Here is a 24,325-nt window from a genome sequence, read left to right on the forward strand (position 1 = left end):
ACAGGGCCTGCAAATCAATTTTAAGAAAACAAAGATCATCTGTTTTGCCTCGCGATCAGGGAAGAAACGCTTCAAATGGCACATTGCGGGCAACACCATAGAGCAATCTGCCTCGTACAAATATCTGGGCATAGTGGTCGACTCCAGATGGACTCTGAATGACCACCAATTGTACAGAAAGGCTCAGGCAAACAAATTACGTTTTGCACTAAACCTACTGAAAACAAAATTGAATTGCACCTCCAACTCGCACTTGTTGAAGGTAATAGCCGCCAAGTTTCTACCATCCCTAACCTACGGCTCGGAATTGTACAGGTGTAAGGATGCAAACTTCTTGAACACGCAACAGTCAGAGCTGTTCAAACATATTTTCCATATCCCGAGGATCGTATCCCAATCGCAGATCCGCCTGGAATTCGGCCTAACAAATCAGCATCAAGTCAGACAAGCGGCTATTTTAAAAATATGTTGGAAATTAAGAGCAGCGCAAGAAGACACGCTCATGGGTTTGTGTTGGACGGAGATGAAGCACCAGAGAAATTCAAAAAATGACTGGAACACAGTATGCGCGAACGCCCTATCAGAACTCAATCTGGAAAAGGCATGGAATACAAACCAAACCTTCGTGGCTTTTAAAAAAGTGACCAACGGAGCCGCAAAGCAAAGATCATGGCTATTAGATAAAGCAGCAATAGCGAACAAAAATCACGGGTGGACGGTATTGGCCACGTATGGGAAAATGGAGCCTCAACCTTATTTAGTCAACCATATATCCATGGCCGCCCAAAAGACTCTTCTAAATCTACGGCTGGGCACCTCCACCTTAAAAGAACATACACCAGCATGGAAGCAAACATGGTCGACCACTGACTGCAGACTATATGGACAAAAGGATGAATCATTGTTGCACATACTTTGCATCTGCCCCTCTCTGAAAAACCTGAGACGCTACTTTCTCCTTCACTCATTCCGTTTTTTTAAAATCAGATCATGCCGCTCGGCTGTCATGCTAGCACTGAACAGCCAACAATTGCAGACAGCTTGTAGAGCCGCAAGATTCTGTCAAAAGTCATTGCAGATAATACAAAATACTGAGAAACACAATACTAAAGCTCTGAAGCCGGATGCGTGAATGTATAATGAACTAATTCACTGAACCCCCTCTCTCCTCTCACAAACATTCCAATTCATTGGATTATTAGAAAGCTTCCTTTTAACCATTTGAGACTTTGTACTCTTTTTAATTCATCTGTTTTATGTTGCAACATTGTAAAGGTTTCAATTAACTAAATACAATAAAATTTTCTTCCTGGTCATTTTTTCTTCCCTCCCTCTTCGCTGCTCCACAAGCATGGAGGTGAGTGCCTTTCATTCTTCATTCTTTAAAATCGTTGACCATATTTTTCTTGTGTGAGTGGGAACGATCAAACCCGCTGAATAGCATCGATAAACGTGTCCTTTACTGTCTTGATTTATCCTGAGTGTGTTTGTCACGACGTTTTTCGTTCCCATGCAGTCATAGCGAGCAGCCCGGTTTCTCATATGCGTTGGGGTCAGCTGACCGCAAAGGGGCCACATATTTCATGTTTAGCACGCAGCACACCTCTACCCCCTGGAGGCCAGCGCTTGTCACTTTCTCTCTTTGAGTGAGTTGAAGTGCTTCCGTCCACAGTGTCAATTACGGACAAAGACTCTAGAATAAAAAATATGGCAGCATTTAGTTTTAGTTTTTTCAACTAAGAGATCCACCACCTGGCGAGTGACACCTGCCAAGCAGGTAAGAACAGCGTCCTTGATGCATAATATATTGGGTAAAGTCCCAGGCTGCTTTTTGGGCCCAAATAAACATGGGAGCCTGTCCCACAAGACTCTAATTAATATACTTTCTGAAAGTGAGTCGTTTATTGGGTTTTACCCGGCCAATATTGCGTCCTTATACCACACTGTCCTTATGGAAGAGCGTGAGGACACAGAGGAGGATATGGAGGAAGAGGGTGATCAATTGATGATCAATTTTGCCAGGTAATGGATGAGTCAATATTCCAGGTGGTCTTGCAGGGGGTAGCCCCTTGGAGAAGAAGATTATGCAGCTGCAGGTGCAGTGCTGAAGACCCCTCGAACAGAGGGAAGATATTTTGGGTCCCCAAGCCCCCGTACTTCCAGGTTAGTTGGTTGCGCCCACAGCAGATAAATGCAAGTGGGCAGACGATCAGGGAGTAGATTTACACACCTTAAAAAGGGGTTCATGGACTCCCAACCCTTCTAACCTGACCCTCAGGCCCCTGGTATGTGATCTGGTCGGGTGACCTCTTCTCGCCCCCACCCACAGATCCGGGAAATTGAAACGATTTCCCCAATACTTCTGATGGGGTTGGGGACCTTAGCAGACCCTGGCAGCCGTCCTCCAACCCTGGTCTGGGCAGTGACTCATTGTGAGATAATAAAGGCCTCCCTGACTCGAACCTGCTCGATCCTGATGACCTCTTACATCCGCCCTCAGCAGAATGATTTCTAAGGTGACATCTAAGGTAGCTGCCTCCATGGCGGGCAGGCTGAGAAAGCCCATAGACAAGGAGGTGAGGAGCTGCTTGCAGGCGGAGTGCCCCAGACCATCCGTGGAAGGCAAGGTAGCCCTCACACTCGAGATTGACCCAAACAACTTACACAAAGCAACATAACAACACAATTAAAATATAACCAGGTGCATCGCAACAAATAGTCTAAATAAAGCACAACAACTGCAGCTGCACAAAAAACACTTTGCACTAATGCAGCACAAGAACACAGCAACACAAAAAATGATGCGTCACTGCCACAACGAAATACCACACTGCAAATGTGCAGAATTGTTTGTCATGCATCTCCAGAATACTGTTTTAATACTACAGTGTTAAAGGGTGTTTGGAGCAAGTGCTGCTTTAAAAATACCACAAATACCACAAAGAACATGAAATGGCGCCAGGCAGAAATGGTTTGTGCTCCAGCTCACAGTATTTGTTTAATCCTTCAAGCACGGACAGCTGACTAGATTCGGTGGAGCAGGCATCTTTAATGATTGAATAATCAATTGGCCTTGAATAGGCGGAGGGGCGGCACATAGCGGGTATGCGGGGTCCAGCTGTTCGAGCCGCCTACTCAGTAAAGTTTGCATGACCTCTGCCCGCGGATGTTGCAACTGAGTTCCCCTGAACTGCAGCACCTGGCACCGCGGATTAAAACCAATGCCAGGCGGTATTTAATACCACTTTCGTCAAAGCACCGAGGAAGCTGGAAGGACCGGGCGAGTCTGATCGGCTGCAGCATGAAGGCGCTGGGGTGCTCCGTCCTGCTGGTACTGTGGGCCTGCTGCGGGGCTGAAGGTAAGATGCTGTCGGACTGGGCAGAGTATGGGCGGGAGTGCTGCACACAGGGCCGGGCATCTTCGAACATAAGCCGAGGCACATCTGTAAAACAGAGTGTAAAGACAGAGCTGGGGATTGGGCAGATACTGTAGAATGCAGGGAGACGGGAGAAGATGAACCTGCGGTTCTCGTTTCTCGTGGTCTTCGGTCTTTAGCTAAAAAAAAAGCTGACTTCACCCTGTCAAAACAGAGAGGCGCCCTCTGATCCTCGCCAGCGCTGTCGGAATGCCGTCCAAGGATCCAGGGTCTAAAGTATGAAGCAGATTTTTCATCGGTGAAAACATATAATCATGTACAAGAAATGTCGGCTGAGAATTAAGCTTCAAATAAAAGAAGTTATTTTGCTATGGGTGCCAAATAAGCAGGGCTTAAGTCCTAAACAAGCATTTACAATGCAATAGGTCTCGCATTAGGAAAGTTTGAGCTATTTGTATTGTAAATGACATTTTTTTTATTTATGTGTTGGTTTTGAAAATAGCGAAATTAATAGCTTTGTCATTTAGAATGCCAATAGTTTTAACTTTCTCAAATGTGACACCGATAGCATTTGTAATGCAATATGTGTTGTATTTACGTGATTTAGATGTATTGATATTACAATTAACAAGGACTTTACAATGTTTAAATAATTAATATTTAAATAGAAGTTATTGTAATTTATAATGGCAATAGCTTAAACTTTTGTAAATAACTTTTGTGAAGATTATGTTCAGTGTATTTTATTGTGACAAAAATCCAAGAACAGAAGTGAAATATTAACTTATTTTTGTGACATTTGTGATGAAGCTTGAAACAATTAGAGCACATATTTGAACCAGTTGTTGTTGAATGGTTGCACCGATTGATGCTGTGGTGGCGCTGAGTGATGTTGTGGTGGCGCTGAGTGATGTTGTGGTGGCGACGAGTGATGCTGTGGTAGCACATAGTGATGTTGTGGTGCCCCTGAGTGATGCTGTGGTGGTGCGGAGTGATGCTGTGGTGATGCGATAGAGTGACTGCGATAGATGGATAGAGGGAGGGTGATAGATGTAGATAGAGGGAGGGCGATAGATAGAGGGAGGGCGATAGATAGATAGAGGGAGGGAGATAGATAGAGGGAGGGTGATAGATAGATAGAGGGAGGGCGATAGACAGATAGATAGAGTGAGGGCGATAGACAGAGTGAGTGCGATAGATAGACAGATAGAGTGAGGGCGATAGATAGATAGACTGAGGGCGATAGATAGATAGATAGATAGATAGATAGATAGATAGATAGATAGATAGATAGATAGATAGATAGATAGAGTGAGGGCGATAGATAGAGTGAGGGAGATAGATAGAGTGAGGGTGACAGATAGATAGAGTGAGCGCGATAGATAGATAGAGTGAGGGCGATAGATAGATAGAGTGAGGGCGATAGATAGATAGAGTGAGGGCGATAGATAGAGTGAGGAGAGATCAGATAGTAAAAAAGCAAGACTTCTGGTGACCAAACAGGAGCTTGAATGTCATATTTCTGGTTGTAGCACTTAAATTAAAATGCAGTTAATTCAACTAAGATTACCCCTTACTAGAAGGTTAGTGCCCTACTGTGGCGTTTTACTGGGTTCCAAATATAATGTAAGCATGTAAAAACATTGAAGAGGCCTTCAGTGTGGCAAATACTAATTGCAAAGCATGTGGTACTCCTTCAAAAACCATATGATTAATGTGGTTTTAGGTGGCCAAACTTCATCTTGTAAATTACTCTATATTTTAGAATAGAGCAGTCTATTTGGCACCAGAAGCCTTGCAGACACCCCTTTAGGGAACTGAACTATAATGTAAGAGAAACTTAAACTATTTCATGCATCACTCAGTGCGATCTCCTGTGTCCCTTCCACAACGTCTTGGGGTGTGCTGGAAGCGAACTCTGTGAATCCAACATGACAATCAACGGCCGTAATGGCTTTACAATAACCACTCACTGTGACTTACGCTGTGGTTACTAAAGAGGTTTGGTAACTCTCTGCACCCGTGTGTGTCCACCTCATAAAACAAGCAGTGGAAAACTATGAAAAACACATGAAAGCTTACGGCTGAGAGGAAGTGACAGACCCAAAGCCTCCACTTGCATGTGTGAGCAGCTTTCTCAGGTGCAGCTTTAAATCACAGCTGGGCGGAACAGCCTTGCACCTTTTCAAGATTATCATTACCGTTCTGGGCTTCTTCAGAATGTCCCGGTTAGCAATCCCGTGAACGGTGCCACAAAAAGTTAACAATATCAGTGGTACTAGTAACTGTGGTAGTAGTGTAGTAACTGGTAGATTACAAGTGGGTCCCTGAGTGTCTCCCTAGAGCTGAGGAGTTGTGCATCTATAATTGCATTCCAGATTTGTTCCCTCGTTATAGATTATTCCCTTATCAGCACATGATATTATGTTATGCAACACTACAGCAGAAGTCTCGGGTTAAAAGTTAGCGGGTATGCATATTTATAGAAAGTTTTGCAGTTCTGATGGAGCAGATCACATATATTTCCTACACCACTAAGCAACCAGAAGCAGATGGTAGATAAAAGTCAATGTTTGTCGGATGGGTCTACTTAGCTGTAATCGCCTCTGTTACTTCATAGCTAACACATCAGTGCATTGTAAGATATGCGCTTATAAGGGCGGGGCACCCACGCCATCGGAAGTCTTGCAATGTGTTGAACTCTAACATGTAGGAGAGGGAAAGCAATAAGGGTTGACCGTGGAGCACAGCAATGAATTAATTATATGGCGTGAACTGCAGTTGTGAGCACTGGTTTGAAGTGGGAAGGGGGAGGTTAGTGTGTGTGTTATTGGAAGGTGTAGTGATTGGTCCCGGGACTCCTGTGTAGCTCTGAGACATATGGGTCTGTGGTCTGGTTTCTCAAATCCGCGCATGCTCGTGGTACACATTGTTGTCATTTGAGTTGTGCACCATGTGCGTGCTTCGTGGAGTTAACGCCGTCTGTGAGGCTCTTGACAGTGTTATTCAGTAGCAGGGGAGGCTCGTAGGTAGTGGACGCCAAGCTGCACCCCACCTCTTCATTATAGAAGAGAGGGCACACCAGTTTGCCCCCAGTTGAGGAAGTGACACATAACATACGGGCAGCCAGAACAAAGATTATTTCTCCGGCAAGCACAGTCCCGCGTAGTTTAACAGCGCATGTTTAAAAGTCTATTTAAAAACCCTTTCACTCGGAGATCTTGTTTGTGAAAATGATCCCCTGCCTGCGAGTGAAACCGTGCGTGCCATGCTGCTTGCCTGGGGCTTTATTTCCAGATAAATCTGCGCTCCTGTGTGCACAACATTTCGCGTCATGAGGGCCGACGATCATGTTGTGGATATACGTGTTCTTCACGTTGCCTCAAGCGATGTGATGCTAACGTGTTTTTAACAAGGGACTTTCCATCAATTGACGTCATGACTCTTTCGACCAAACGCCGCTAAGACCCCAGCAGAACTGTGACAGGTCGGATTGGGTTCGAAAACGAGGTTTGAACCGTAAGCGTCCTTTCATTGGCTCACAGAAAACGTGACGTTCAGTCTGGGGAGAGAAACAGAGGGGGCTCGAGGCACATTTCCGGTGCCTGCCCCCGCCGCCTACCAAGCCTGTGCAGCCGCCACCACCGCAGGACGAGAGGAACCCGAGAGACCCAGGAGTAAGATGGGGGGTGTAGGTGCGTGTGTGCGCGCGCGTGTGTGTGTGTGTGCACGCGAGTGCGTGTGAGCCCGTGAGTGGTGTGGGGTGGTGCGTGCGTGTGTGTGTCTGTGCGTGTGCGTGTGTGACCCGGTGAGTGGGGTGGGGGGACTGTGTGTGCGCGCGTGAGCCCGTGAGTGGGGTGGGGGGGTGCATGCACGTGTGTGTGTGTTATCTGCTTCCTGGCAATGTGGGACAGGAGACGTGCGCGCTCACATGGGTGAATCTCCTGCGCGTGCACATCCCCTGTCTCAGATTTCCAGGAAGTGGCCGACAATAGATACTTCGCTGGACGCAAAGCTTCGCATTGCTACACCAGCTTAACTTAAAAAAGAAGTGGGGGGACTCTCTAATTTAGGAGGTGTCACAGGAAGGGACATCACGGCAGGAAGTGACATCACAACAGGAAGTGACATCACAGCAGAAAGTGACATCACGGCAGGAAGTAACATCACAACAGGAAGTGATATCACTGCAAGAAGTGACATCACAGAACATGGCGGGCGGGAGAACATGGCGGCCGCCGGCTAGAGCGAGCCGCACGTACCGCGCAGTGCTCTAATCCTCCTATGCAGTGACACAAAGACACGCTTTTACGGAGCTGACAACTACGTGTGCAGAGCTGTGTTTACACGGCAGAGTCATCGGACTTCACCCTATAGGTGTAAGAACGCCTGCTCCGCTTTCCCCCGTACCTGGGTTTTCGGCGGATGTGCCTGTCCGAAGTTGATCTCTCCTCGGCACCCGCTCCTCATCCGAGTTGGAGGCGGGCAGCCGTGGAGCTTCGGCGCGGCCGGGCGGCCGCAGCTCGGGGTTTCCTGCTCGGAGTTGCTGATAACCGCGGTAAAGGCAGAGGGGAGGAAAGGGAACCTCGGCGATCTCACTCAGCTGGAGATTCACCCTCGCAGCTGCTAAACAAGGAGGTAATTTACACGGATAAGGTAAGAGAAATCCGTTCTGCCCTGAGTAAACTTACAGACTTAACAACAGTAGTGGCTAAACCAGGGGAGGCAGTTAGGGGAGACCTCCAGCCTAGAATAACAAGGAGTAAAACCAGGGGTGAACACAAAGGGGTCAACTGGATAAAGAAACTACGTGTCCCAGAATGCAGTACTGGAAAAGCTTTGTTAAAAGATTTGGACTGCCTTGCTGAGGGAATAGAGTCAAGGAGAGGTATCTCCGTTAAAGGGGCCAATAGCCTTAAACAGAAAAAGCAAATTAAAAAGAAAGTTTTAAAAAACCCCAAGGGTGTCACTCCATCATTGCGAGCATACTTTAAGCCTATACCCCAGGTTCTGGAAATCCCCCAAGACATGGCAACATCTAACAGCCAGAATGGTAGCGAAGACTTACTAGAAGCTACTACGGGGGAAGGGGGCGCTTCCACCCAAAATTCACCCGTGATACTTCCCGTGAAACAAGCATCTGCTACGTTAGGAGATGCCGCGCAGGTTGTGGATCCCAAATCACGCTCAGAGGCTATCCCAGCGCCTCCTCTAACATTCCCAGGAGCTAGTTCTGTCAGTGAGATACCTAGTACGCAGGGCAGACAGGAGGGCGTTAATCAGCAACAGAGAGATCTTGGTGAATCTGGTGTGGGGAGCACCCTCGAGGCTCTTGTAGGATCGATTACTGCGATGAGAGATGAAATAAGACACGATTTTGCAGTTTCGAAAGCTAACCAGATCGAGATAAGGGCGTCCTGCGACATACTGGAGAAGAAAGTCGACAGTCTTTGTGAAAGAACCGAAACATTAGAGAGTTCAGTGGGAGTCCTGACGTCAAACTTGGAGGCTGCAAGATCCAAAATTTATACTCTCCAAAAAGATGGAGAGAGCATGCGGGAGCGAATTGAAGGGTTGGAAAACTTTTCCAGACGTAATAACATCCGGCTTTTGAAAATTCCGGGGGGAAAAGAGGGGGGCGACGTTAAGACCTTCGTAGTAAAGCTATTAAAGGAATCCCTCAACCTGGATGAGCCTGCAGAAATCCTGGAGAACGACATACAGCGAATTCACCGTGACCCATTTCGACTGAACCCAGCAAGAAATAAGCCCAGAAAAATCTTAGTTAATTTTCTGACTTATGCCTTAAAGGAAAAGGTTCTGAATCTTGCACTGAAGGCAAAAACATTACAGGGCCCTGATTTTCCCTTTGAGATTCGGTCAGACCTATCAAAAACCACACTTGACAGGCAATGGGAACTAGGACAGCGTATGGAGAAATTCAGATCATTAGGAGCTAGTGTTCAGATGAGATTTCCTGCATTCCTTCGGGTTATGTATAATATTAAGATGTATAATATCCGCTCTACACAAGATGCAGATGAACTACTAGAAAGTATAAGTGACCATGCTCAGGCCCAGGCCCAGAAAGCTACGTAAGCTAGCTTTAGGAAATAAGGTGAATAATATATTGGGAAAAAAAAAAAGTATATAAGTGTGCTTTAAAAGGAAAAAATACTTAAAGGGTGAGCGGGAAGGGAAAAAAAAAAAAACCTAACTACAAAAAAAACAAAAAAAAAAACATACAAAAAAAAAAAAAATAAATAACCGGAAAAAGGTGGGTAGGAAAAAGAGAAACAAAACAATAAAACAATTAAACAAAGGGAAGAGGGAAAAAATCAAAAAAAAAAAGGGGGAGGAAAAACGGGAAAAAAGAAAGAAAGAAAAAGACCTAAACAGGAAGGGAAAAAATTTACACACACATAGGAAAAAAAAAAAAAAAAAGGGTATAAAAGGTTTACCAGAGACAATGAGCTAAAGGTCCTTTGCACACCTATATCTTTTTATTGGGCTGATAATAGCTCCAAATCTAAAATTAACTGCAGTGAGGATAAATGAGCATAGCTGCAGCGGGCGTGAAGATGGCCAGACATCAGGCCACAGTAAGTAGGGGGGGTTTTCCCAGGGGGGTGGGAGGGTGGGGGGGAAGTGGAGATAAAATAAAAAGTCCTCAAATGCCTAACAAAAACGTTAGTATAATGTGCCTTAGGTGTAACAAATTAAAAAATAGATGTTACCAGTGGATGAAAAGTAACATGAAGGAGGGGGAGGGAGAGGAAGATAATATAAAATGACATCAATCCAATATATATCTTGGAATGTCAATGGACTCCGGGTGAGGGATAGAAGAGAGCGTATCTTACAATACTTGAGAGACTCTCAGGCACAGATTATTGTCCTCCAAGAGTCACATCTACTTAAATCAGAGGCTGACCTGATACTTAAGAAACACAAATGGATAGATAAATTTTGTTCTACAGACCATAATGCAAACATTAGGGGGATAATCTTTATCTTTAAGAAATCAGTAAAAGCTCAAATCCTAGATTATAAAGAGGATCACACAGGGAGATGGCTAATATTGAGAGTATCACTGGACGGGCATATTTGCACCCTGGTGGGCTATTACGCCCCCAGGTGGGCTATTACGGCCCCAATTCGGACGATCCTTCACATTTAGAGGCTGTCAGGAGTCATTTGATATCAGTTCAGGACCCAGTGATCTGGATGGGTGATTTTAACATCGTTCTTGATCCCAAGCTGGATAAATCTACAAAATCTAAAACCTGTAGCTCCTTTAAATCTAGGCAAACCCTCTTGACAATAATGAATCATCTAGGTCTTGCCGACTTGTGGAGAGAGAAAGTTGGTAACAAAATGGGGGTGTCTTTTCGAAATAGCCGGTTTAAGCACAAGTCAAGAATTGACTATGCTTTCTTCAGCTACTCGTTGAAAGAATTTCTGATAACAATAGATTACCTCCCATCACATCTTTCAGACCACTCCGCATTAATATTCACAATGAAATTAGATAGCAAGACTACATTTTCAACGTGGTCATTTGACCGGACACTACTGCTTGAAGACAAAGAGGTTAAGTTTCTGGCAGTAGAGTCCTCAACATTTTTTGACTTAAATTTAGGCTCCTCAAGATTGGAGGTTGTCTGGGAAACTTTTAAAGCCTTTTTGAGAGGCCAGATTACTAACAGGGCCTCTTACAGGCATAAAATATATAGAGAAAGAGTAGCCAACCTGGAGCAGGAAATGAGATTATTAGAACAACAAATTGACACACTCCAGGTAAACTCACTAGAGCAGACAAAGCTAGTAGAAAAAAAGGCAGAATTGGAAAATATCCTACAAGAAAGAGTCAACAAAAGATGGGAAGCAAGTAAGATCTCCCAATTTGAATTTGGAGAAGCTGCTGGGAAAGTTCTGGCCTGGAAAATTAAGTCAGATCAAGCTCTCAAATATATTAGAGAGATCCAGGTAGAGGGGGAGGCTACAGTAAGATCATCAAACTTAGAGATAGGCAAGGCCTTCCATGATTTCTTTGAGGAAATATATAGAGAAGAACTTCCCAACAACCAACAGACTAGGGATAACTGGCTCAAAGACATTCTGCTCCCTGCTCTTTCAACAGCACAGAATAAAACTCTGGAGAGTGAGATAACAGAGGATGAAGTGAGGAAAGCTCTACACCAATCCAAAAAAGGGAAGGCGGCCAGCCCAGATGGCCTCCCAGGAGCGATATATAGAGCCCTGGAAGATGTTATCGCTCCGGTGTTGAAGGTTGTATTTAATAGCATTTTAATAGAAGGGAATCCAACACCTAAATCATGGGGGGAAGCTACAATTGTGCTTATTCCGAAACCAGGCAAATCGCCTCGGGAATGTGGGTCATATCGACCCATATCCCTGCTCAACAACGATTATAAAATCTTTACATCCATAATGTCAACAAGATTGAGTAGTGTAATAAGTAATATAACACATAAAGATCAAAAGGGCGTTATTAAAGGCCGTCAATTATCGGAATTAACTCACGACCTGATAGGAGCCATAGATATTGCATCAGCCTTTTCTTTACCTTTGGCCACTCTCACGTTAGATGCAACAAAGGCGTTTGATAGAGTTAACTGGCCCTACCTCGAAGATGTTCTTAAAAAATTTAACTTTGGAAGTAGATTCTGTAGAGCGATATTCCAACTATACAGTGCTCCTTCGGCCAGGATAATGATCAACGGTGTCTTGACGGAGGCATTTCATATCTCCAGAGGTACAAGACAGGGCTGTCCGCTCTCCCCACTCCTCTTTAACTTATATATCGAGCCATTCGCTCAGGTTTTGCGGACAGAGGCGAACATTCCATCATTCAGGTTTGGAGAGTGGGAGAGGCGGGTAGCACTTTACGCTGATGATATTCTGATTTTTACAGCTGATCCAAAAATAGCACTTCCTGTCGTTATACAGAGAGCAGAAGAATTTGGGCTTATTTCGGGGTACAACATAAACTCAAGTAAGACTGAAATGATGACTTGGAATATACCAGAACAACATTTGGGTATAAATGTGGCGTCTTCCATGCGGTATCTTGGAATACGAATCACCCAGGACGTGGGTAATATTGGTCAAAGCAACCTGGACAGAATAGATAGAGAATGTAAAAAGTTATTGAGATCATGGTCACATCTGCCACTATCCATAACAGGTCGAGTAAACCTAGTCAAAATGTGCATTCTCCCCAAATACACGTTTATATTTAACGCTATTCCTTCAGCATTTGATCTCAAAGCAATTGAAAAAAGTCAACAAGAAATCAACTCCTTTATTTGGAACTATAAATCTTCGAGAATCAATTGGAAAAAGCTAAGGAGAAAAAGAGAGAAGGGAGGCCTTGCTTTACCTGACTTATTATATTATGCTTGGGCTTTTCAGATGACACATTCCAGGATGCTTCTAAAAACACCAACGAACCTTTCGATTGGATCAATGTACAGAGCTATGTTAATCGGGGAAAACTTATCAGTGGATGGGTTTTTGTTTAAATTTGCCAGCCAGAAATTTTTCAAAAAAATTAAACTTAAAATACTACAATCTTGGTCTAAAACGTGGCTTATCATTAGAAAAAGACTGGGGTTGTCCTACTATTCAAACTACGCCCCAATTTGGGAATCTCCTGGGCTTCCACCATGTATGAAGGATAGTTTATCAGTCACACTAGAGCATGCAGGGATTATAAGATGGGGTCAACTAGTGAAGGAAGGATCAATATTTACATGGGAAGAGTTAAACAAACACATTGGTCCCGGAATGTCCAGATTTAAGTATATTCAGCTGGACAGTTGGATAAGAGCCCAGGGTAGAAAAGATAAACACCTTGGGAAAGTTAGCCGCTTGGAACAACAACTTGTGGAAAAACCAGTGGCTAGAAAGGAGGTAGCTTTGTGGTATTGGCAGATTCTTGAAGAAATAGATGGAGACTTTACTCTCCCAGACCAACTGTGGGGGTCAGTAACTGGTCTTCGCTGTGAAGAGATATGGCTAAATTCTTTCGCTCTTTTACACAAGATTGTAAAACCTTCATGGTTAAGAAGAAACCATCTTTTCTCAGTACACCGCGCATATATCACACCACTTAAACTTTCCAAATTTCTCCCTGATAAAAAATGTAACAAATGTAATCTCACGGGCGCATCTGATGTCCACATGTTCATGAAATGCCCGGCCTTAAGTCGGTTTTGGGAAGAAGTGAAGGCTACGTTAAACTCAATTATGAACACATCAATTTCAATAACATTACCACTCATTATTTTTGGGCTGGAAGATAACATTACTGGCAAGGCAAGATCATTTCTTTTTTATGCCATTTTGCTTGCAAGAAGGCAAATTTGCATGCACTGGATAGAGGTAACAGCCCCCTCACACTCGGCATGGCTCACATCATTATACAAAACATCTAAAGTAGACCTCAACAGATCATGTAGCAAACGAAACCTGGCTTTTTGGGATGTGTTGTCCCAGTGGAAATAGAATCCGGGGTTTTTTTTTTTTTTTTTTTTCTCCCCGGGTCCTATGATTATGCCGATAATACTCCTTGGACCGGGTCTAGCCTCGATATGATAATGGTCCAATAGGTTGAAAAATACCTAGATGGAGTCAGCTCAAATCCCTCACGGTTTTGGCTATTATCTCCCACCCATAGAATATTTCGAGTTCTGGTAAAGGAAGGTCGCAATGGAAAACCACTACGGAGTGGACCCTTATGGGAAGGACTCGCTAGGTGGTTGGTATAGGTCACATTGAGGACATGGCAAATGAGGACACAAAAAAAAAAAAAAAAAAAAAAAAAAAAAAGAAGTGACATCACGGCAGGAAGTGACATTACATGTGAGGCAGATCTATCATTTGCACATATTGCAAGATTTAACAATTGAAGCTGCTCAGTACTTAAGCCTGTGACTTAAGGTCCCTGTGTGAGGGAATTAAACAGCCCAAATATGGATGAAGTTTGGCATACAACTACATTAGTCAAGCCATTAAGTGCTGTAAGTGAGGCATACTAAAACATGGCACCATGTACAAAAGCAGAGTTTGTGCGTTGAAAATAACCCAAATAAAACCACATGCTAGAAACCACAATAGTGATTATCAAAACTATAAAATGTATTACGCTACCTAGAACACCACATTTAAATAGGCTTCCGACACAACTCCAGCAATGCGCCACTTTTTGCACTGACAGATACGTCAGTTATACTGACGTATCTGTCCTTCCTTGCAACATGATGCGTCATATTGTAAATATGACGCATCATTGGTGTCGCAAGGAGGGTGCACTGAAAAGTGGTGCATCGCTGCTTTCACGCAGCGATGCGCCACTTCTCGTAAAGGAGGCCCAAAGTGATTTGCCCAGAATCACAGGATGTTGAACTAATGCCGGGACTCCAACATAGTTTCCGAGTTCCAAAGTTGGAATCTCTGGTCAAGGTAGCCTCACAGCCAGGCCTGTGCCAACACACCAGTGCCCCCCCTCCTCCCACACACCTTACAGAAAGACACAGCCTAAGATGAAAACACCAGACCCCTAGCAAAGCCCTTGAATACTCTCGCCCTCCCTGCCCACCAACGCCTGAGTATGATGTGATGGCCTAGTTGGTGAGAGGCCAGGGGAAAGACAGTGCTTTTGGGCTGGATCGAACTCAAGGTGGTGATGTGAAAATGACCCTACAGCCAGAGCAGCAACTGGCCCCCAGGCAGGCCGCTTCCCACTCACCCCCTCCCCAGCCCACTATAGCCTCAGGGATATGGCCTGGCAGAAGTGGAAGGAAGCAAAGAACAAAGCTTCTGGGCCGGCCTCTGAGGTGGGGGGTGGAGGTGGCAATGGCGGCTGAGGTGAAGATGGGCCATCGGCCATTATCACCTGACACTGAACCCCCCAGTGAGGCTGCTTTTTTCTTCAAGTCCCGTCTCTGTTTGACAGCCTAGCAGTGGAGAAGGAACACTACTTTGTCTGTGCAGCCCCCCCCCGAAGTGCTAAGCTGAGGTTGCTACGGCAAGCCTTGTGACACAAGTCCCTGCCCTGACAGTTAGCCTGTCTTACAATTCCGCAGCCTGGCTGGGGCGCTGCCGAAGATAGCAAGGTTCTGTGAGCCAGGTGACACAGGGCTTAAAAAACTGGTCCACGGGTGTGGAGCCGCGTGTAAAGTGAACGCGGGATCGCCAACGCAGCTGCGGCGAGTGATCTCATAGCTCCCGGAGGAACTCGGACCCCGGGAGCTATTCTCATACTCCAGACGACCTTGGTCTTGTGTGGCCCATGCATCAGACTGGGAGCATGTTGGGGGGGGTCAAACCTGGGGAATCCTTGTTGCCGGTAATCCCCCCCGCAGCTCGCATTACGAGGTGATTATATGGCCTTTGACATTGAACCAGATCACTGTTTTTCCCTCACGTTTGTTCAGCTGCAGAATGCTTGTTCACTGAGCGTGAGATCAATCCCCTTAAGCTGAAAGCGGCGCGACCTCTGTGCTTTCTGCTTCAGCAATCTGTAGTGGGGGCTCAAGCGCCGCGGACTCTCGAGCAGATCATTGTCTCTGCCCGTCAGGGGCATGGTGATCAGCAAGCAATACGAGGCTGGTTTGGTCGGTGTGCGCTGTGCTCTCTTTATCGCATTTTGAAGGACCAAATCCAGCGGAGGGTGGACGGCGTTTTGAAAAGTAGGGGGGACTGCGTCCCCCCTGAAAAATAAGTCGGGGGACGCCGTCCACCCACGTTGTACCCCGACTCGAGCCCTGCAAATAAGTAATTCGTTTGCTACCTGCGAAAGTAGCGTTGGCCTGAATGTTGTGAATGCCATCAAATGTTACGTTTTCAACAAGTAACTGGCACACAGGAATCAGACTCGCCTCGTGACAGTCTGGCTTAAAAGCCTCTGGCTGCGGTGAACTGAGGGAACTCGGTGCCTGGTCTCACCCGCGCTGAGCTTGCAATAAATAAATAAATATTAAGGCTGAGGCCCTCAAAAATTTCTGAGGAGCTCGCCAATCGCCACAAGACCTGCCGAGTACCAAGACTGCATAGTTTTGACTCCACCTCATGGGTCTGACTGCCTATAATCAGGGCACAAGTCCTAAAAAAAGAACTAGGGGGACTGACTGACCTAGTTTGACAGTATGCAAGTGACATCAGGGCGCACAACATCACAGCGCACAACATCACGGCGCACAACATCACGGCACACAACATCGCACATGACATCACAGGAATTGACATCATAGAAAGTGGCATCACAAGCCACAACTTTACAGGAAGTGGCATCACAAGAAGTGACATCAGATCTAAAGCCCTCACATATATGTTTAACAGGTCTATCATGTGTACGTGTGAGCGCATTGTGAGGATAATAGCACAGAGAGGTATGGAAGATGATATGTGACTTCTACACCTTGCAATCCCCCAGTTTTATGTAACACATCCTTTACATTAATTATGAAACGTATATAATGTATTGTATATGTGATATCCATGTGTTGATGTAAAGCGCTCTGACACCCTGTATTGGTATGAGTAGGGTGTAATGTTGGCGGTACGGCCTACCTCGTGTGCTTAAATTATCACACAGAGTCGTTATTGAAGTGGTTGTCAGCCAACTGAGACCATGGCCGGAGCCCCGGGCTTTTATTATCCCTTGCACATTCTTCTGGCGTATGCCTGTCCATACCACTTGCACTACGCCCATGGGGGTCCCGGCTGCTTCCCCCAATGCAATATGAGGTGGTGGTCTCACCCAAAGCTTTGGCAATACTATATAGAACTATACAAGAAAAAATAGTGGCACTTAAATTATTTCAACGCCTCCTCAGGCGTAGTAAGCTCTATATAAATGCAATTTGCTGTGTCTAAAAACTGAGAAAGACCAACACAACAGGCTTACAGTGCATGCATATCCCTTAAACAGGGACTGGATAAAGTCAAAACAAAGTGGAAAGCTGCCTCTCTTTCTTTTTTTAAATCTTTTTATTTTCAAAAAAGAAAGGAAGAACAGTAAGTGCGGTCACACACAAGACTTATCATTGTTGCACTTTTTATACATAAGGAATACACAGGAATCAAAAAGCTGGCGAACCACTGTAAATCATGGGCCTAAGTCCATTTCCCATTTTACCAAAATCATCAATCAATTAGTTCGTCAACAGGGGGAATCATGGGGGGTTCGCATATGTTTCCCCTGTATTCATTCCATTTGGACCACACCGCCACCCACTTCCTCGGACAGCCCCTGGCCACATACACCGTCTTTTCCTGAACCACGCTCCAATCCATGTCTTTCTGCCATGTGTTGAGTGTTGGTGGTGTGGCAGCCCCCCACATCCTTGCTATGTTCCTCTTTGCTATCACTAGGCCCAATGTTGCCCATAGTTTGCCTTTAAGCTGCCTCTCTTAAGTAGGTGTGGAGTGGTAACCTTTGTTTCCCCTCCGCTTCATTTGCATCAGGTTTGAGGCTCCTGACTGCTCCCAGCCAAGAGACTCATTAAAGGAGGCCTGGTGACCCCTCAGATCCAGCCTTTGTTATGGGCTCACCAGGAGTCTAAAATAAGAAAGCCCCGTTCCAGCCTGCACGTTGTTGCTTGTTGCAGATAGAAAGCAGACGTGCAGGCGCTGCTAAAAGTGTCCAGGTGTTTGGAAATTACACCAGGACGAATTCAGCACATTATTCAGAGGGGCACAACTTCTTGGCAGGGTGGACGGCGTTCACTCTGTGAAAATAGTGGGTGGACGTCGTCCACCCACGTGTATCCCCGACTCGTGGCCTGCCTATAATGTATCTTTGTCCCTGCTTTTCAGGTTCTTTTTTTCAGCCAAGTTTTTCCGAATGTCATCGTTTTCTTATCTTATTCTTCCTCAGTTTCTCTCTATTCTGCCTTTCTCTCTTTGCAGCTTTGGATCAAAGTCTGATGTTAAAAAAAAACTGGCTCTCAATATAAGTGATGGTGCCCACGCCTGTAACCACCAGTATAAATTATGGACCAGTTATAATGAAATGCAGAATGTCTTTCCAATACATCTCCACTGTGGCGGATCACCATTGTTTTTAGGTCGAGCCTATAGAGGCGGACAAAAATATTTACAACAAGGGGTGGTGAGGGACAGAGTCTCTGAATTAAACAGAATACTCTCACCCAGTCAAGAGATCAGGGCTAGATCCAACACCGTTTTTTAGCTCACTGCACCATCCCAGTTTCAGAACCTGGCTGTATGCAAATTAGTCTGTTCCTGTCCCAGTGCATGATGGGAACAGGGCAAACCAAACTACAAAAGCCAATTCTTACACTGGGAAGGAAACAAGCTACCGGGGACCGGTTTCTGGCATTTCAGCCTCTTCGGCCCGGCTTGCTTGAATCCTGATGGTGCAATGAGCAAGGGACTCACATCTGAGTATACCCTTCCACGCTTAGGGTGGACAAAAATATTTACAACAAGGGGTGGTGAGGGACAGAGTCTCTGAATTAAACAGAATACTCTCACCCAGTCAAGAGATCAGGGCTAGATCCAACACCGTTTTTTAGCTCACTGCACCATCCCAGTTTCAGAACCTGGCTGTATGCAAATTAGTCTGTTCCTGTCCCAGTGCATGATGGGAACAGGGCAAACCAAACTACAAAAGCCAATTCTTACACTGGGAAGGAAACAAGCTACCGGGGACCGGTTTCTGGCATTTCAGCCTCTTCGGCCCGGCTTGCTTGACAGACACTCTGTTCATCACCACCCCCTTTTTGTAACTCGTTTTTGGCCACTATAGGTGTGGCAGGGTATACTCAGACATGAGTCCCTTTCTCACTGCTCCATCAGGATTCAAGCAAGCCGGGCCGAAGAAGGCTGAAATGCCAGAAACCGGTCCCCGGTAGCTTGTCTCCTTTCTGGTGAAGAATTGGCTTGGTAGTTTAGTCTGCCCTGTTCCCATGATGCACTGGGCCAGGGACAGACTGATTTGCATATAGCCAGGTTCTGAGCTGGGATGGGGCAGTGAGATAAATAACGGTGATGGATCAAGCCCTGATCTTTGGACTGGGTAAGAGTGGTCTGTTTAACTCAGACACTCTGTTCATCACCACCCCCTTTTTGTAACTCGAGCCTATAGAGGCAGCACGCATGCTCTGCTAGCTTTGCGAGGCATGCTGTATTCAGTATGAAGTGGAAGCTCCGGCCACTCTCCCATCTTTTTCATTGGCTTGTGCCTTTGTCCTTCCTAAATTCTGTCTTTTGATACATTATGAGGCTTGTTAGTCCCTCCTTAGTGCGGCCAATTCTTCCCATGGCTTCTGGTTGTTACACCTGACCTGTTCTATGTTATTTATTAAGTTTCTTCTATCTCAAGCACAATGACGGGCTTTGTTTACATTGAGCGGCCATTCCCGCTTTGACTTTCGAGGCAGCAGGGACAATGGTGGCCGCTCGTTTGCAATGCCTATAGCATTGCAAATATTTTTGTCTGTGTTTTCTTTTTCCGCTAATGAAAGCTGAGAAGTTTGGTCAGATACAGCGGCCAGATACAGTGGAGTGAGCGAGGGGGGGGGAGCTTGCCCTGGTGCGTGTGGCAAAACATGGATCCCCAATAAATGCAGGCTGCAGCAGCAGGCTCTGATGGTAACACTGCCAGGTTGAGAAGCTTTGTGAGGCTCAGGCCTTTGATTGGTGCAAGGGCTGATCGCACCGGTTGTGCTGCAGAGGTACGTGCTTTCACCGGGTTTCCTGCCTATACCCAAACCCCTAGACACGCATGGCTACAGGGCACAGCAGGGAATCCTCACATGAAAGATAATTTCTTTTTTTTTCTACTGCCGAATTAGCACGTAGGTTTAGCAATCCCGCGTGCTAATATCAGGCAGAAAATCACAACATTGCGAAGAGCTAGAGGGTGTGTGCTCTGTCAATACACTCATTAAAGTGAAGGAGTTAGGTCCTTAGGGTGTGTGGATGGCTGGACCTTATTATGTACTTATAGACAAGAAGAAATGCCAACCCACTTTCTTTAGTTTGCTCTGAATTATAAGCAACTGATCAATATTATTTTTGATGTGTTAGGTATATTTATTTTTACCTTTTTTTTAAATTTCGTTTTTTGAAAAAATCATTAGTTTATGTCAGAAAAACAACACAACACATATATCACATATATAAATCAACTTATACAAAACATTTACCAAAACACATTGTTACATACATATTTTATTTTTTATTTTATTTTATTTTAGCTGTTTTATATCGCGCTCAAATACTACCAGAGTGTCCTGGCGCGTGAAAAGAAACAAGTATGTGGCCGGAGGGAAAGAAGAGATCAGAAATTTTCTTTTACTATGAAAAAATTAATAAGCCATTCTGAAAAGATAAGTTTTAAGTGCCTTCTTAAATGTCACAAAATTTTCAGTTAATCTCAGGGAGAGGGGGAGGGTATTCCAAGTCCTGGCCGCGGTGACAGCAAGTGATTGGCCTCCCAAGCGAACTCGCTGAAATCGGGGTACTCTTAAAAAATTGCAATCTGCTGAACGCAGAGCCCGAGTAGGGACATAGCGGGAAAATCTGTCTCTCAAATAAGAGGGGCCAAGGTCATGAACTGCTTTAAAAGCTATAGTAAGAATTTTAAAGGTTATCCTCTGCGCTACTGGCAGCCAATGTAGTTCCTTCATGTGAGTCCGAGTACTTTCTCTATATGGCACATTGCACAGTAGGCGAACAGTCGCATTTTGGATGATCTGGAGCTTTGAGACCAAAAAAGCCGGAGAACCACACAACAGAGAGTTGGCATAATCGAGTCGTGATAGAATAAGGGCTCTTGCGACCGACTCTCTTGCTGAAGAAGGCAGATAAGGAAAAATCTTCCTCATGGCTTTTAGGGACCCGAAGCACACCCCAGTGAGTTTTTTTATGTGTGCCTCGAATCGCAAATCCTCCCCAAACCAGACTCCCAAGTTTTTAGCAGGGATATTGACGGCGCCTGGCTGGGGAAAATCAGAAGGCCATAGAGTTTCTCTGAAATTGGACGGAAACTGGCCATATAGCAAGATTTCTGTTTTATCTTCATTGCACTTCAGCTGTGCTGCTGCTAACCAGTTGAACACAGCGGAGAGGCATGAACGCACTACCTCAGTGTCAGTTTTCGCATCTGGCCACGTAAACAGGAGTTGCGTGTCATCCGCATATGCTATTATTTTTGCTCCCATTTGTTCAGCTAAAAAAATAAGAGGAGTGAGATATACATTAAAAAGGAGGGGGCTCAAAGTAGAGCCCTGGGGTACTCCTGTAGTAAGGGATTTAATCGAGGATGAGTAAGGAGGAATCCAGACCTGCTGAGATCTTTCTGTAAGAAAGGATTTCACCCATTCCAGAGCGGAACTCACTATGCCGATATCGGCCAGTCGTGCCAAGAGAAGTGTGTGTGGAACAGTGTCAAACGCAGCAGAGAGGTCCAATAAAATTAGGACCGCTCTGCCGCCACTGTCCAAGCACCCTCTAATCGCCTCTGTAACCTCCACCAGCGCTGTCTCTGTGCTGTAGGCTGCACGAAAGCCAGATTGGGCAGGATGTAACGCCCCTGAAGTTTCCACAAAGGCATTAAGCTGGGAGAATGCCAGCTTCTCACCAATTTTAGCCATAGCTGGTAGAAGAGAAATAGGTCTATAGTTATTCGGCACAGCTGGATCCGCGCCTGTTTTCTTTAGCAATGGCAAAAGCTTAGCCTGTTTCCATATTTTCGGGACAGTTGCAGTGGAAAATGATAGTCCTATTATTTGGGAGACTTCAGAAGCCACAACTTCGGCTGCTTCGGCCAGCACCCGGGCCGGACAGACATCCCCGGGAGCACCAGATTTTAAAGATTTAATTGCTGCCAGGGTATCCTCGACCGAAGGAGGGATAAGTCTCTCCATGATGATGGTGGGAGGAACCTTAGTTTCGTTGTTATCTATCATCTTATTGCCTCCTCCAACTGTTCTCAAACTGTGTTGAATATTAGCAATTTTCGTTAGGAAGAAGGAGGAGAGCTTTTCACACCATTCAGTAGAAGGACTCATAGATACCTGCTCAGCACAGGGAGAGAGAAAGCTCTTCACTATCGAGAAAATTTCCCGACTGTTGTTACTAGCTCTCTCAATTCTTTTAGAAAAAAACTCCGTTTTTGCATGTTTAATGCTAGTATAGTAATCTCGCTGGGCTGCGCGAAACACTGTTTTAGCCTGTGGACAGTAAGCTAATCTCCATGCTCGCTCCAGTTTCTTGCAAGCAAGTTTCAGAGTACGGAGGTGGGGCGAATACCAAGGTTGAGAAGGAGTCATCCTATTTCTGCCTGGATCAGCCTTCTTCGAAGAAGAAGTCACCGCTGCATTCATCCATCTGTCGTAAACCTGTAGCGCAGAATCCATATCTGCCCCTAGGATGGGTCTGTTCAAATCAAGGTAGGTCATCAAATTACCCACGTTGATTTTTGGGGGGCCCATTGTTTTAACAGACTTAGGAGGATCTCTCAAGGCGGACCAAGAGAATCTAATCAACTGATGGTCGGACCAAGTAACTGCTTGTGGGGCCTCAACCATCAGTGGGAAGTTAGTGCATACAATGTCTAAGATATGACCACCAGAGTGGGTAGGGGAGGAAACCCATTGGGTAAGGGAGGCCAAATCAAAGTAGTCATATAGCAGCTTTCTTTCTCGGCAGTCCTGGACATCAACGTGGATATTAAAATCACCCAGCATTAAAAAGCGAGAGAACCTTAATGCACGGGGAACAAGAGTCTCAGAGAGAGCTTTAAGAAAGGGGCCAGAAGGACCTGGAGGCCTGTAAATAAGGGAACCGCCCAGTGTGAAATGAGGGGATAGACCTAAGGCAAAATTTAAAAGCTCACCTTCAGCTAAAATATCTGAGTCTTCCACCTTAAGAACCCAGCATTCTCTAAAAATAATTGCTAGCCCCCCACCCCTGCCATCCTTCCTGTCTTTCCGTTGGATTTTGAACCCTCTAGGAATGGCCAATTCAATATCAGGAGCACAAGACTCATTCAGCCACGTTTCTGTAATAAACAACAGGTCTAAAGTACCGTCTTCTAGTAGAGCGTAAATGTCAAGAGCATGTTTGCTCATAGAGCGGGCATTTATTAAAGCTGCCGAGATAGAACCCAGCTCAGAGGCGGGTTCGAGACTGGCAGTATCATGTATGCAGCAGGAATAACCACAGATAGTGCATGGGTAAAGATTAACAGGGTCAAGTATAGTACAGTTAGCTCTTTTGTCTAAGGAGGGGCGAAGCGCCATCAGAGACGCACGAGTATATGAGATGCTAGGGCTGGGCAGGAGCGATGATAGTCCGGCAGCCCGTCCTGCGTCCGCCACGTCCGAGGCGCGGACGGGCGCAGACGGGCTGACCTTTGGCTTACCTTCGGCGCGCCTAAGGCGCGCCCGCCATGCGCGACTGCTGCGCGTTGAAGCAGGCATGCTAATTTTATGGCGCGTCCTCTCTCCACCAGCTAGAACGCTGCCACCAGTTCTGCTGGGGAGAAGGACTACCCTCAAGATGGCCGCCCCACCCTTGCCACAATCGAGATAGCAGCTACGGTGAAGAAGGGGCCAGGAGAGGCTTACCGAAGATGAACGGGTGAGTAAAAGCTCATCCGCGATGTACCTGCACAATTAAAGGGGGTTAGGCAGAGTAAAATACAATTTTTAAAAAAGTTCGATCTATGCACTAAAAAATACAGAACACACAGTAAAAATCACCGCTGTTCGAAATATGGCCACAAACAAAGCGGGAGTAGCAGGGAGCTGCCACCACCCTTAAACACACCGCAAAGACTGTTGCCCTCAGCTGAATTTATGGCGCGTCGTCTCTCCACCAGCTAGAACGCTGCCACCAGTTCTGCTGGGGAGAAGGACTACCCTCAAGATGGCCGCCCCACCCTC

At 45.6% G+C, this 24,325-nt stretch overlaps 1 protein-coding gene across 10 annotated transcripts in view; it reads left to right on the forward strand.

The window, feature by feature from the left end:
• The first annotated feature begins 3,134 nt into the window (after window positions 1-3,134).
• LOC147747713 (coagulation factor XIII B chain-like) overlaps window positions 3,135-24,325 on the forward strand; it is a 1,126,012-nt gene continuing 1,104,821 nt past the window's right edge. For 9 of the 10 annotated variants that reach the window (XM_086955075.1, XM_086955118.1, XM_086955080.1 and 6 more), the window contains exon 1: window positions 3,135-3,359. In XM_086955075.1, the coding sequence (XP_086811201.1) occupies window positions 3,167-3,359 (193 nt within the window). In that variant the 5' untranslated portion in view covers window positions 3,135-3,166. The remainder of the gene's footprint in view (window positions 3,360-24,325) is intronic. The other variant, XM_086955144.1, reaches the window with a different exon arrangement.

The sequence above is a fragment of the Lissotriton vulgaris genome, chromosome 1_1 (assembly GCF_964263255.1).
Source record: "Lissotriton vulgaris chromosome 1_1, aLisVul1.2, whole genome shotgun sequence".
Lineage (NCBI taxonomy): Eukaryota > Metazoa > Chordata > Amphibia > Caudata > Salamandridae > Lissotriton > Lissotriton vulgaris.